At 43.5% G+C, this 15886-nt stretch overlaps 1 protein-coding gene across 1 annotated transcript in view; it reads left to right on the forward strand.

Moving 5' to 3' along the window:
- The window catches only part of trappc9 (trafficking protein particle complex subunit 9), a 698770-nt gene that overhangs the window by 65829 nt on the left and 617055 nt on the right, over positions 1–15886 (forward strand). The window contains exon 9 of the mRNA XM_084311886.1: positions 904–1047. Within this exon, the coding sequence (XP_084168012.1) occupies positions 904–1047 (144 nt within the window). The remainder of the gene's footprint in view (positions 1–903; positions 1048–15886) is intronic.

Below are 15886 nucleotides of genomic sequence, written 5' to 3' on the forward strand. Positions count from 1 at the left end.
ATAACAAACTATAAATAAAACATAAAAATACAATTGTGTTACCACAGACACCATAAAAAACATTTCCTCCCCCATTCCCACCCCCCCACCCAGGACCCCCGGACCCCCAGGATCAGTACCCCGACTCCGCTTCGCCGCTAAAACATGGCCTTCACTCTCTCAGCGGCCGATACCGACAATTCAATATTGGATCGCCCAATCCCCACCACCCGGGCTGTAGAAATCTCCATATATATGACATCCAAAAAAGTGAATGACCAATTGATTATTGTTAGTTTCTCCGGTTGCTTCCACCTCATGGTTATTAATTTCTTGGCTGCTGTAATGCCCGCCAGTATGATTATTTTTTGTTGTATGGAGGCCGGTAGTAATGTTATATCATCCAGGAGTACCGTCGCTGCCGTATGTGGAATTGACAGGCTACATATGTTTGAAAGTATGTTGACAGAGTGCATCGAGAGTCGGCCACCAACCCCATACCGCACAACCTCCTAGGTGTGAGATATGTTCTGAGAATATAATTAAAATGTATTTTCTGGTGATTAGGGTTACGGGAAGCCAATGTGACATTAGTCCAAATATCATCACAGTCAAACTCAGGGTCTAATTCCTTTGTATGTATTCTGTATGTATTCTTTATACAGTATATTCTATATTATTTATTATTTCCTTAATTCTCTCTCTCTCTCTCTCTCTCTCTCTCTCTCTCTCTCTCTCTCTCTCTCTCTCTCTCTCTCTCTCTCTCTCTCTCTCTCTCTCTCTCTCTCTCTCTCTCTCTCTCTCTCTCTCTCTCTCTCTCTCTCTCTCTCTCTCTCTCTCTCTCTCTCTCTCTCTCTCTCTCTCTCTCTCTCTCTCTCTCTCTCTCTCTCTCTCTCTCTCTCTCTCTCTCTCTCTCTCTCGCAGGCACCCACCGTGGCTGGGCTGCGGTCCAGATGCGTCTCCTACATGAGCTGGTGTATGCCTCCCGCCGCATGGGCAACCCCGGCCTGTCCGTACGCCACCTGTCCTTCCTGCTGCAGACCATGCTGGACTTCCTGTCCGACCAAGGTCAGCCGGTGTTCCCCCCCTGGCGCGCACCACACGCGCACACACACAGACAGACACACACGCACACACACACGCACGTGCACACGCACACACTGCACCCGATTAAAAGGTAGAAGACTCTCGGGTCAGAAGAATGTCTGAAAGTTGTGCTATCACTCTAGGCTTCATACACCTAAGATTCTAAGATTGACAAGCAGCCACCATATCCTTTGGTAGATTCTGCATTACACCCTGTGAGTAATGGTGTGCGATGCTCAACAGAGTCCCCCGCTGGGAGTGTGACCGTGTGCTCTGACCAGTAATCCTTCAGACTCTCACCCAAGCAGTCAGTCAGGCGGTCCACTGGCCACACAATAGAGGCCAATGTAATACTTGGTCATTGAGAGAGGGTGAGAGAGAGAGGAGAGAGAGAGAGAGAGAGCGAGAGAGCATGAAATATTCAACACAGTCAGCTAGGGACTGCTGCTGTGGCGCTCAGGGCAGCTCCCATTACCAGCCTCCTCAGAGCCAGTCCTGCTGGAATACCAAGAGCAGCCTTGAGCAAGCAGCCATTAGACACAGTAAGGAAGGGAGAGATGGTTTGACAGTAAAGGCTAGCTACTCTACTCAAATACATTTTCTGTGTGAACTAAAGAACGTGCAAATGTCCACTATTTCATTGACAAAAGAAAACTCTCCTTTAACTCTTTCAGATGTACGATCTCACCACCTGAACTTTGAGAAGCGAACATTTTAACGACAAGAGCTGTAGACTGGTGGAATTCTCTAAGATACAATTCTTCGGAAGAAAATAAAGTTTCTCAAGTTTTAAGCTGAGGCGAATGCTTGAGTACCGTAATTGTGTTACCATTACAAAAGAAACAAAAGATCTGTCGCAACTTCATCCTTCAACCAAGGTCCAAGAACTGGGAAAAAAACGATAAATTCTGCAACTCCTTGGAGGCAGATGGATGTTGTAAAGTTAATGCAACATGCCTTCATCAGGGTTATCAGACAAGGGAAAACAGGATAGATGCTCTGGTTTTCAGAGACAAATGAGAACAGTCAGGGTTAGCTTACCAACTTAGGGGCGAATTCACCAAGAATGGATTGCGCGGCGCTAATAGCACCATTAACTGCTCATTCATTTGCTCTGTCTTTGCCAGCTATTCACTAAAGAAATTTCGCTGATGATATACTAGCGCAAACACGCCCATACATAGGTGTGCAATTTGATCCTGATATTAAAGGGGAAAATAAACCCGAAATGAGGGAGAGGGAAGCTCTTAACACATTGGCCGCCATGCATTGTACCCATCTTTGGGCCCAGTCTGCCAGCGCTGTAAGCCTATGGAGATGTTTACCTTCTTTGCAGGGCTATAACTTTTTAAATATTATAGCTATATCGACATTACTATGGCCCATTCAACATCGGGTATCTATCGTTCCCGATGTGGGAACGTTATATTTTTTCATTCATACATTGTTGTGTTAATACCGTCGTGAATATAAGTATGTTTTTAAGGTTTTAAGGTTTTCTGCAGTAATTCCTAAAACGTGAGTTATAGGCCCCGACGCATATGATAGATTAGAGATTGGCATTTCTTTCCTATACACGCTATATTAAAAAATTCAAATGTATATGATCGGTATACATTATGCTTCATCATGCGTGAAGGAAGGGGGGGGGGGTCGTTTATAATTCCTTGATCGTCAGTAATGGCTTTATTTAGTATGGATTGATACGTTGATCAGACTGATTGCAAACAAAGAAATGGACAATCAAGCTGAAAATAACGTTAGATTCTTCTTACCGTTCGCCGATGAGACTGGAGGAAAAATACTCCAATTATTTGACGTCGATCTGCTAGATCCATTTCCCGTTTGTATGACGCAATAAACACCGAAATCATATTGATTATTGCGTTTCGAAAGCGATCCCAATGCACTCGATTGTGTATCTAGACCCACGTTACAATATATCTCTGGCGGAGGAATTTCCCTGATGCACCGAGCGCCACTTCCAGTTTGGCGTGGAGTGTAACTCGCCCGAAATCCACCAGGCGGCGGTATTGAGGCGTTGCAATATCAGAACAGGGTCCAGCTGCGTCCCGGAGGGAGGCTGGATGAATTATGAATGCCATGGCGAAAAAATTAAATATTGATCCCAAAAACGAGTTCCCTCGTTGTTGGCGCACAACGCATGGCGGGCAATAACGAGTATACTCGTTGTTGGCGCACAAAGTGTTAAGACATAACAGTATTTATCACCATTTGTTTTTAGTTTTTTTCGTATTGTATTTTGTTTAAGCTTGCTTAATTTGTATTTTCATGACACATTGCATCTTTTGTTTTTGTCACTATCTTTCGTCATTGCATTTGTTTGTCATGTCATCCCCAAAAAAAAGACCTGTCCATGGTGCTGAATCTTTAGACCAAAGTTAGGCACTGTGCCAGTGAAAATATTTTCTCATTTAGGAATATTTGAGAAATGCAGTTGTATTTAATGTTTAGTTAAGAGAATAGAACCCGCATTATCATATACTCCAGAATAAACTTTTCATTGACCGTGTTTCCAGCGTCTATTCCTCATGGACCTGACGAAACGTTATAAATCAACAGTTTATTCTGGAGCATATGAGTGTGCGGGTTCTGTTCTCTTTATTGTGATTATTACCTAACCCAGCACCCAAAGGAGTGATGTGCTTTAGGGGGACTATATAACATTGCCCCACCACTACGATCCAGGCATCTAAACCGGCTTTTTAAGATGCCAAATGTGTGCTCAATCACACCGCACGTTCTGATGTGAGCCCGATGTACGCCGCCTCTTCAACATTGGCAGGATTACGCACGGGAGTCATCAGCTATGGCTGGAGTTGGTAGCCGCCGTCACATATACAAAAGCACATACTTTTCCCACACATTTGCAATGAATATTACAGCACAAACGTTTGTGTCATCCATGTCTTGCATCATTCCGTGTATAATGCTGTTCCTAAAAATGTAGCTGTCATGCACATACCCAGGGAATTTGGCAACCACATTTGTTATTATACTACTGGCGTTGCACACGTACGGTATACCTGGGTGTTGATTGAATACGTTTGCTTCCTATTTCTAAAAACATGTTTGTTTTTGCTTGGTGGTACAATTAGAACTATATGTGTATAATATATGTGTTTTATTACACGTATACGTATACATACATACCAATATTATCAGAAATTTTATTTAAAAATATATGTATATATCTAACCCTAACTAACCTTACTGTCATGTCCTAATATACTAACCTACACTGTAGCACTCAACACTTGAATGAACATTGTTATTCAGCTGATAGAATTGTGCCCTTCCTGATGACTTGTCGTACAGAACTTGTAAGTCGCTTTGGATGAAAGCGTCAGCTAAATGACTAAATGTAAAATGTAAATGTACATGTAATAGCAACTGGGGTACATAAGAACATATTTGATACATTTAAATAGAATAGAACTAAGAACAACAACAACAACAAAAGAAAAAGCATAGGGAAACGAGCGCTAGTATGAAAATAGGATGAAGGCTAAATGTCGGAGCTCAAAATATCAGTCATATTCTGTTTGCACACATGTGTGTATTCCACTCGGATCCATTTGAAGTATGGGGGCGACGTAGAGAGGATCGCACCATCTTGGCCATCACCACGAGACGTCCACTCAGAGAGACAGGGAGACAGGGAGACGGGGACAGGGGTTAGACAGTTCCCGTGTTTGTGGTGGGCGGACATAGGAGCAATAGATACATGTAGTAAGCATATATGTGAATAGAATAGAAGTACTTAGCCCAGACATGAAGTAGAACAGGCATGGTTTAAACGTTGTAGGTCGGACAACGTCTTAGCCCTGTTGGGGGTCCATAGCATAAAAACGCACTTAACCCTTTCACTGCCGCACTACCGAAAACGGTTAACCCTTTCACTGTGACAATACATGGCTACCGTCGGTTGTGTGATAGTAAAGGGTTAACCTTCTGTGTGGCAGTGAAAGGATTAAAACATATGAAAAAATATCTATACAGAATACAAGTACAAAACATACATTCAAGAAATACATACGGAAAAAGCTCAATTAAAAGTTAAAGAAAATCACGTACAACTTGATTGACAAAGGATGGAGATCAAGGTTTTAGACTGCAACAGAGAGAGGGACGAATCTCAAGCTTTAAGGACTGTTGGAGTTCATTCCATGAGCTAGAGGGCATCATAGCAAAATGCAGATTTACACTGTTCTGAGCAAACTCAGGGGACCTTAAGGACCAGCCAGTCACTAGAACAGGTTCCATAGGTTCCAAAGTTCCATTCCAATAATGATGTAGCATAAGGATGTAGCTTACCAAAAAGGGCCTTAAAAATGTACAAATACATAAGGTGTACATTACCTTTTCAAAACTCTGCTAGTGGCGTTAAAAACACTGCTCAGATGTTTTATTTAAGCCTTAGAAGATGGTGCTTAACAGAGTGACCATGTTGGGCTAATTATGGCTGTGTCACCCTGCTCCCCTCCATGGAGCCTCTGGACTCCACGAGGAAAGGTCTGTGAGAGAGGAGGAATAAAGCCTCGGACTCCATGAGGAAAGGTCTGTGAGAGAGGAGGAATAAAGCCTCTGGACTCCATGAGGAAAGGTCTGTGAGAGAGGAGGAATAAAGCCTCGGGACTCCATGAGGAAAGGTCTGTGAGAGAGGAGGAATAAAGCCTCTGGACTTCATGAGGAAAGGTCTGTGAGAGAGGAGGAATAAAGCCTCGGGACTCCATGAGGAAAGGTCTGTGAGAGAGGAGGAATAAAGCCTCGGGACTCCATGAGGAAAGGTCTGTGAGAGAGGAGGAATAAAGCCTCGGGACTCCATGAGGAAAGGTCTGTGAGAGAGGAGGAATAAAGCCTCTGGACTCCATGAGGAAAGGTCTGTGAGAGAGGAGGAATAAAGCCTCTGGACTCCATGAGGAAAGGTCTGTGAGAGAGGAGGAATAAAGCCTCGGGACTCCATGAGGAAAGGTCTGTGAGAGAGGAGGAATAAAGCCTCTGGACTCCATGAGGAAAGGTCTGTGAGAGAGGAGGAATAAAGCCTCGGGACTCCATGAGGAAAGGTCTGTGAGAGAGGAGGAATAAAGCCTCGGGACTCCATGAGGAAAGGTCTGTGAGAGAGGAGGAATAAAGCCTCTGGACTCCATGAGGAAAGGTCTGTGAGAGAGGAGGAATAAAGCCTCTGGACTCCATGAGGAAAGGTCTGTGAGAGAGGAGGAATAAAGCCTCTGGACTCCATGAGGAAAGGTCTGTGAGAGAGGAGGAATAAAGCCTCTGGACTCCATGAGGAAAGGTCTGTGAGAGAGGAGGAATAAAGCCTCTGGACTCCATGAGGAAAGGTCTGTGAGAGAGGAGGAATAAAGCCTCTGGACTTCATGAGGAAAGGTCTGTGAGAGAGGAGGAATAAAGCCTCTGGACTCCATGAGGAAAGGTCTGTGAGAGAGGAGGAATAAAGCCTCTGGACTCCATGAGGAAAGGTCTGTGAGAGAGGAGGAATAAAGCCTCTGGACTTCATGAGGAAAGGTCTGTGAGAGAGGAGGAATAAAGCCTCTGGACTCCATGAGGAAAGGTCTGTGAGAGAGGAGGAATAAAGCCTCTGGACTTCATGAGGAAAGGTCTGTGAGAGAGGAGGAATAAAGCCTCTGGACTCCATGAGGAAAGGTCTGTGAGAGAGGAGGAATAAAGCCTCGGGGGGGAAAGAAACCAAAGGCAGAGGGAATGAAGAGGGAGGTCAGGAGTAATACATCTTTATAATCAATATTCTTTCCTCCTTTGGCTTTTTTTGTTGTTGTGCCAAGATAACTCTGCTGATCTCTAGCGGATTGTTGACTCTAATCCATGATGACCAAACTAAATAACGGATGCATAAAAAACATTTATGTAAGGGTTATTTTCAGTAGTGGTCCGTGAGTGTATTTGTTTGTCTTATCTCTGGCGTGAGACTGTTTAAAAATGTATCAGCCACTACCCAGCACCACCAGTACACAATATATAACTACTCAGCACCGCCAGACATTTTCTATTTCATTCTTTATTTCTTTCCTAATAGAGACTTGAAATGTGTCACTGTCTTTTTCCACTCCGTCTTGAAAGCAGTGACTTGCAGATAAAAAAAAGGGGGGAGGGTACTTCTCTGACTGTGTGAGTGACATGCAGATAAAAGGGGGAGGGTACTTCTCTGAATGTGTGAGTGACATGCTCCCCCAGCAGATAAAAAGGGGAGGGTACTTCTCTCAATGTGTGGATGACATGCAGATAAAAAGTGGAGGGTACTTCTCTGAATGTGTGAGTGACATGCAGATAAAAAGGGGAGGGTACTTCTCTGAATGTGTGAGTGACATGCAGATAAAAAGGGGAGAGTACTTCTCTGAATGTGTGAGTGACATGCAGATAAAAAGGGGAGGGTACTTCTCTGAATGTGTGAGTGACATGCAGATACAAAGGGGAGGGTACTTCTCTGAATGTGTGAGTGACATGCAGATAAAAAGGGGAGGGTACTTCTCTGAATGTGTGAGTGACATGCAGATAAAAAGGGGAGGGTACTTCTCTGAATGTGTGAGTGACATGCAGATAAAAAGAGGAGGGTTTAGTTTAGTTTACTCAGTTTATTTGATCAGGGACAGTGCATATCAATCAACAGTTATACAGTTATAAATGAATACAAATTAAAAACTGTAAATATGCCAACATTAGCAGGGTTGCTAGTTTTCAGTTATAGTCCCTGGGCTAGATGTTTAACCCAGAAAATAAACAGAAAAATAGAAGGACATTAACAAATTGACCGCCACAGCAGGGGGCACTGATACCCCATTCATTGCCAGGTCTTTATTCAATGGATATAGTTTTAGACTGTGACATTTGCGAGTGCTTAAAATATATCTTATATTATATCTATGGGTCTAATAACGCTGTCGGGTCTCAGTGAGCTGCTTCTAGTCAACATTGCTGAGACAGATTGTTTTTTCATTCGTACATTTTCGTTTTATACCGTTTTGAATAGAGTATGGTTTGGGTGTTTTTCAGTAATTCCAGGAAAAGGCGAAAAAAATGCATTTTACTGTAATCCAGTCATCACGTAATTTTTCGGCTGATTATCTAATCATCCTGAAATCAACGCTAGATTATCACTATGTCTCCTCGTCCATACATGAAATGACCGTCGTAGTGGGGCGCCCCACTAGATATAGCGTATAAACGATATAACGATCCCGAAAACGAGTAAACTCGTTATTGGCATTATTCGATTGACGGCCAATAACGAGTAAACTCGTTTTTGGCAGGGAATGTGTTAAAGCTAATAGAAAAACAGTTTAAAACATATTCTGTACATTCACTCACTAGGCGTTCGTGCATCTATAAAAAAAACTGTACAGGGACAAATCAAAGCTATACATGTATAAACACTGTATAGGCAGGCACACATATGGCTGGCACACATATACATAATCATAAATCACATAAATCACATAATCACAATCACAAGAGTCAGGCTAGTGGGCAAGCATAAGCGTACTTCCCTGAATGTGTGAATGACATGCTCCCCCAGCGAGGAGGTGGAAGTAATTTTCGGTGGCAATGATTTAAAATCGCAAACCCAAAGCACAACTCGGCTGTCTGACTTTGAGATTTGTCCACAGAGATAAAGTTCCCTGTAGTAACTAACTACTGATGCGTTCGCTGAACTTTCCTGCACGCTTCCTGGTCAGGAAAAACAACCATATACCGGTTTTGCCCCGGGAGGCTGAAATTTGGTGGTCAAATGTGTGTGTGTGTGTGTGTGTGTGTGTGTGTGTGTGTGTGTGTGTGTGTGTGTGTGTGTGTGTGTGTGTGTGTGTGTGTGTGTGTGTGTGTGTGTGTGTGTGTGTGTGTGTGTGTGTGTGTGTGTGTGTGTGTGTGTGTGTGTGTGTGTGTGTGTGTGTGTGTGTGTGTGTGTGTGTGTGTGTGTGTGTGTGTGTGTGTGTGTGTGTGTGTGTGTGCGCGCGCGCGCGTGCATGTTTATTTAATGATCCCCATTAGAAGTGTGCCTCCTGGGGTCCATAACAATACAGTATAGTCAAATGCATAAATACATAAAATATGTATATATTTATACATACACATACATATATTACATACATACATACATACAAGTCTTCCTCTGAGGCCTCTGTTCACCCCCCACATCCCCACCCCCCTTCCTCTCCCTTCACACTCTATTCTATGTTCCACCTGTTCCCCACCCCCCCTTTCCCCAGAAAGCTGTAGCCCTATTTTCAGAAATTCCGCCTAAAGGTACATGCCCAAGTAAATGGAAGATTGCTCCACTTCCACAAGGTCAATTAGCATGTTCTTGGTATCTAGGAACATCTAGACCTGGGGGTATGTATTCCCAGTGTCAGAAATATTGTGTCTGTTACTCGGCTTGTGTAAATTGTGATGAAACAAAGGAGAATATAAATGATGTTTTTTTTTTTTTTTGCATATTTGCCGGTGAATAACACCATGAAAACATTGAGGTGCTTTTGATTCAGCACCTTCTTGAGATCAAGTGTACAAAAAAATCTAAGCAAATGAATAAAGGGAAGATGATTGACACGGTCGACCACTCCACCCTGGTCGATCGTCTCGAACACAGGCTAGGTATTGGGGGGTCTGCCCTAAACTGGTTCGCATCCTACTTGAGCGGCCGCTCCTTTTCGGTCAGTTTGGGTGGACACTCCTCCCCCACAGCTAGTCTACCGTATGGGGTCCCCCAAGGTTCCATCCTGGCCCCCATACTCTTCTCCATCTACATGCTCCCTCTGGCCGAAATCATCCAGAAACCCAACATTTCATATCACTTTTATGCCGATGACTCCCAAATCTACCTTCCCCTCAACCCCTCTGACACAGCTAACCTAGACTCTCTTAAAAACTGTCTTAGGGACATAAAAAGCTGGATGGCCCTCAACTTCTTACAGCTAAATGAAAATAAAACAGAGATCATTTTGTTTGGCCCCCCCTCTTCCACCAAAACACTCTCCAACAGCTTAGGGCAACTCTCCACCCACCTCAAACCCCACGTCAAGAGCCTGGGTGTAATCTTTGACCCAGAGCTCAAATTCGACCGGCAGGTAAATGCCGCAGTCAAGTCATGCTTCTTCCAACTCCGCAACATCAGTAAAATAAAACCAATCCTTTCACCCGTCAACCTGGAAACGGTAGTCAATGCATTCATCACATCACGCCTTGACTACTGCAATGCCCTCTACACCGGCATCAGTCAGGCAGCCATGTCCAGCCTCAAAATGGTCCAGCACTCTGCAGCTAGGTTCCTTACCGGCACCAGAAAGAGAGAGCACATCACACCAGTCCTAGCCTCCCTACACTGGCTCCCAGTCCCACTTAGAATAGATTTCAAAATCCTCCTCCTCACCTTCAAGGCACTATCGGGTGCAGCACCCCTATACATCACCGAGCTCATCACCCCCTACACAGCACCCAGGTCACTAAGATCCTCCAACCAGGCTTGGCTGGTCCCCCCCCCCCCGCACCAGACTAAAAAAGAGAGGCGATCGCTCCTTCAAGGCCGTAGCCCCCAAACTATGGAACCAGCTTCTCCTGGAGATTCGATCTGCCCCTATGCTGGAGACATTTAAGGCCTGTTTAAAAACCCACTTTTATTCCCTAGCCTTCGATTAATCCTGTTTCTCCCACACCCTAACCCACACACTCCCATGCAATTTTATCCTGCCCCCTCCCTCTTGTATCTCTTCTTGTGCTCCTCTGTCCCTGGTGTGCTATACTGTACTTTGTGCTCCCCTATCCGCTTGTCCTATTTTTTGAATGTCCTGTCCTGTTGTGCCTTTTTGTATTTGTGTATTTTATAGGACATTGATTTTATGCTTTGACTGTACTGTACAGCACTTTGGTTGGCTCTCGAGCTTTTAAATGTGCTCTATAAATAAATTACTTGACTTGACTTGACTTGACTTGATTAAACAGAAGGAGTTGTAGATACAGTAATAAATTATAATTCATTTTAATTATACATTCATATTTGACCTTGAACTTGACCTTGACCATATTATGGCCAAATCATACATCTATGGATAGGGAAAAAGCTTCCAATGGCAGTGTTAAATCTGGATTTAGTCATCTCCTTGCGTTTTTTTTTTAAACGAGAGATAGAATTAGCATTTTTCCCATAAATAAATAAACATCGGTAAACAAACGTAGTGCTGAAAATATACACTTTGACTGCTGTTTTCCTCTTGGCTCCAATTAACCTCTCTGCTTCCACTGCAATACATACATATACATACATACATATATACACACACATTTGAATACTTTATTTGGTTCCACAAATTATATTACATAAACCAGGGAATCAAATATATCACACATACACACACGCACACACACGCACACGCACACACACTGTACTGTCAGTACAATTAAACACAGAAACAGAGTAAATACCAACAACTGGATTCATGCCTGGATGCAGCTATCACGGATTTGCACTCGTTTATCTAGCGTTGGGAAGTCAGAGACTCTCCTGGGAGGGTGCACGGCTCTGTGATGGGCTGGTGATCGCTGCTGCTGCTACTGCTGCTGCTACTGCTGCTGCTGCTGCTGTTGTTGGCCGACAATTGTGTTTCCGTCACGTTAGTTGTACTTCTCCTCTCTTTAGCGGTTAGGCTACTTGTTTATTGTAGTTTTACTGAGGCATGAGGCTGAAGAGACTCAACAGGGAATGGGTCCACACACGTCTGGCGGCAAAATTGTGTTTTCATTTGTTCAAATCGGAGCTAGAATGGACTCATTTCGGGACTGGAGTTTTGGCCGGGAAAAGCCCCCCCCCCCCCCCCCCCCCACATTTCCATATAGTCATTTAGTTGATTCTTTTATCCAAAGCGACTTACAAATTGTGAACAAGTACACAGCAGGAGGGGTACAACTCTGACAGCTAAGGGTCAGTGGCATTGTTCGTCAAATAGTATCAAACTTCAGTGTTACACTCTTGAGTGCATAGTAGTATAGACATAATTTATTAGTATGATAGGTAGAAGTAGAAGTATAGTAGTAAGGTACTGTATATAATAGTACAGACAGTGAGAAGGTTATTATTATTAAAACATTTTTGGAATAGTTTTTTCATAGTTTTATGTAGAAATGTTGAAAGTACAAGTTCAGGGTTACTTTGAATTGAATTTGACGAGGTGCAACTAAGCGCCGAGCACCGTTTCTCTCAGCTGATACACAATAATGAATCACCTAACGGCAATAAAGCAGTAAACACAAAGATCTCAGAAGTCTGTGGTTAGTTGTGACGGCGGTGTATTCCCTCATTTCCTTTAAAGCTCACGTCTGAGCTTGAAGGTACCCACCTATGAAATGTAAATGATTACATAAAACATTTAACAGTCGTTTTGAGTTTTCCCCCTCATCAAAACACAACTCGGGTACATTTTCTAATGAATCCTCCAAACCACTCCGGCGCGTCTGTCGCCACTGTTGAAAGGCATTTGAAGTTCCGCTCTCATCTCATCCCTAACGGCCACTTAAAAAAGCGACGTCAAAACTATGTTAAATAATCAGAAACAAAGAACGTTTGAATTCGCTGGTTTGAAAACACACCTTTTATCGGTCTGCTGCTGTCTTTCTTTCTTTTGTCACACAAGTGAGACACTAGAAATGATAGATCTTGTTCTCAGTGTTGTATTGAAACGGAGATCAGTCGTATAGTTTATTCATTTCTTTTAGGGCATTTCTGCTTTAGTTGGTGCCTCCGTTAGTGACGGGAAAGCAGGGGTCGAGAGGAGGGGGATGACGTGCAGCATTGTTCATTTCTTGTGTTAACCCTTTCACTACCACACTACCAAATGGTTAACCCTTTCACTGCGACAATACACAATGTTAACCCTTTCACTGTCACACTACCAAATGGTTAACCCTTTCACTGCGACAATACACAATGTTAACCCTTTCACTGTCACACGACAAATGGTTAACCCTTTCACTACCACACTACAGAAGGTTAACCCTTTCACTACCACACTACAGACGGTTAACCTTTCACTACCACACTACAGACGGGTAACGTTTCACTACCACACTACAGACGGGTAACCTTTCACTACCACACTACAGATGGTTAACCTTTCACTACCACACTACAGACGGGTAACGTTTCACTACCACACTACAGACGGGTAACCTTTCACTACCACACTACAGATGGTTAACCTTTCACTACCACACTACAGACGCGTAACGTTTCACTACCACACTACAGATGGTTAACCGTCGGTAGTGTGGTAGTGAAAGGTTACCCGTCTGTATTGTCACAGTGAAAGGGTTAACGATTTGCAAGGGCGTCATTTTTTTTCAATGGTGGAGGGGACACATTTGGGGGCGTGGTCAGTGCCGTTGTTTCAGTAAAAGTCAGTCCGGTGCTACGTATAGTTGTATGGTCGCTGGCGGGTGGGGGCGGGGGGGGGGGGGGTTCCCCCTTCGTAGATATATTTTTTTTAATCAGTTTTGCAATAGTCAATTTTGGTGAGTTGTTTCTACAATTCACTTATGACAAGTCATAATGCCGCGCGAGTCTCGGAACGTGCGTGTGTGTAAGAGAGGGAGAGAGAGAGAGAGAGAGAGAGAGAGAGAGAGATATCGCGCTATTTATTATCTACAATGTATAAAACAACAGCCTAGAGGCTTTTAAATACAACGAGGTCATAGACGGATATTTCACAGACACCAAGCAATCATGGCAATCACACAGACCATCGTTCACAGTTTCACACCAAACTTTCAGGGGAGGGGTGCTATGCTATGTATCTGAGCACACCTGACGACATGGCTGTTGTTATGCAAAGACAGCTGTGGTCGGTACTTAGCGCGTGCCCTCGCCGGGTGCTCACCTTGGTACTTGTCTTTGCATGACAATGGCTCAGGTCGTCAGAGAGCTCAGATGGAACAAGCGGCCGTTTGCCGCGTGGTCCAATAGTGCCGCGCCGCGTCACGTCACCGTTTATTATCGTGTAACATTGTTTTGGACTGTAAAAAGGTGCAGGGGACAATAACTGCCATCTGAAAACATGCAGGGGACATGACCCCCGTGCCCCCCCCCCCCCCCCCCATAATTACGCCCCTGACCATTTTGGTAGTGTGGTAGTGAAAGGGTTAACCCGCTTTCATCACAGGTCTGTCTCTTGACAGCTCGGTCGCCTCTGTCACAGTAGATGCTATCCTTCCTCATAGAAAAGCCTTTGAAAGGTTAGAGTCTACAGGTAAAGAATATGTCTCTGCCCGTCTGGCCCCGTGTGTTGAGTCTGTCAGACCGATAATGGGTTATGTTGAGGTCGTCTGGGCAGGGATGGCGTCCTTTTGAAGTTGGCGGGAGAGTTTTAGTGCATTTCTCGCAAGTCTAACCCATCAGGTCTGATGCTCCGAGGAATAATTCAAAGAGACGTGTTTGTATGCACAAGGGAAAAGGCAGAGAGTGATGATACAGCATGTAAACTTTTCTTTATTGATTAGTGCAATAAAACTGATAGTCTTACTGGAAGGCTTGGACCGGGGCCAATCAGGCGGAGGGAGGCACCTCTGTGATCTACAAGTGAGAAATAATTGGACCCCATAGGGACATATAAGTCTGTTCTGTGACATCCCATGTATTTACATTCGCAAAATCAATCCAAATCCCTTGCAGTAGGAAGGCAATACGGCACCCAGAAATACTTCACATACATCCTCTGCTGTCTTCAACTACGAATGTACACAACACTCCCAACATATCATCTCTTAGATAATTAGGTTTGGAATCTCATAATACTGTATCATATTATAAATAATAAGCTGTGTATACCAACTATGGTGTGCTCTTTGCCATGTATGTGTGTATGGATATGTATGTCATACATGTATGAATATGGGTAGGTGTGTATGTATGTAGACATGTGCAGGTATATATGTGTATAGTAGTAATGCATGTATGTAAATGTAGGAAAAGAAAAACAACAAAACAAACATAAGTCTTCAGGGGTAGCGCCCGACAAGCCTAGTGCTTCTCCCTGGCCCTTTTCGGACAATTGGACAATGCTGCAACAGCAGCTGGTAAAATGTTGGCGATTTATGGAATGACCATTGTTATGTGTCCAATATCCGAAATAAAAATTAACTGAACTGAACTGAACTGAACTGAGATGGAATGTGAAAGGAATGCGTCTAAAGCAGTGGTGCCCAACCAGTCGATCGCGATCGACAGGTAGATCGCGGGCTGATTTCAAGTAGATATTGATTAATAAAATTTGATTAAAAAAATAAAAAAAATTTTTTTTTTTGCTAAATCAACTCTTCCTCTCCTTGTTAACTACAACAAGCAATGCTGTTTGTTATTTAAGATGAGGTCGGACTCGGCACTGACAGATTTGTGTTCATTATGCTGCTTTTATAAAGCCTCAAATGACGGCTTACAATATACAATTTTGGCTGGTAGCTCTCGGGCTAGGTGGTAAATAAAAAAGTAGATCTTGGTTCAAAAAAGGTTGGCCACCCCTGGTCTAAAGGGATGCATTTTGAGGATTCTCATTATACCATCCACGATCTATGAACCGCAATGGTGTCTTTATGTACTGATACAGTACACGATAAATACAAAAAGGAGAAAAAAAAATGCAATCAATAAAACTATTAAAACCAACTGGACTGGGGTGAAATGGTTGGTCATTAAAGATTTAAAACCGTCCCAAGGATACTAAAGTATTGAGTTTTAATGTACTTTGCAATGCGTTCCACATATCGGGGGCGCAGACACTAACAGCAGATT

Source organism: Notolepis coatsorum (assembly GCF_963971535.1).
Source record: "Notolepis coatsorum genome assembly, chromosome: 4".
NCBI lineage: Eukaryota > Metazoa > Chordata > Actinopteri > Aulopiformes > Paralepididae > Notolepis > Notolepis coatsorum.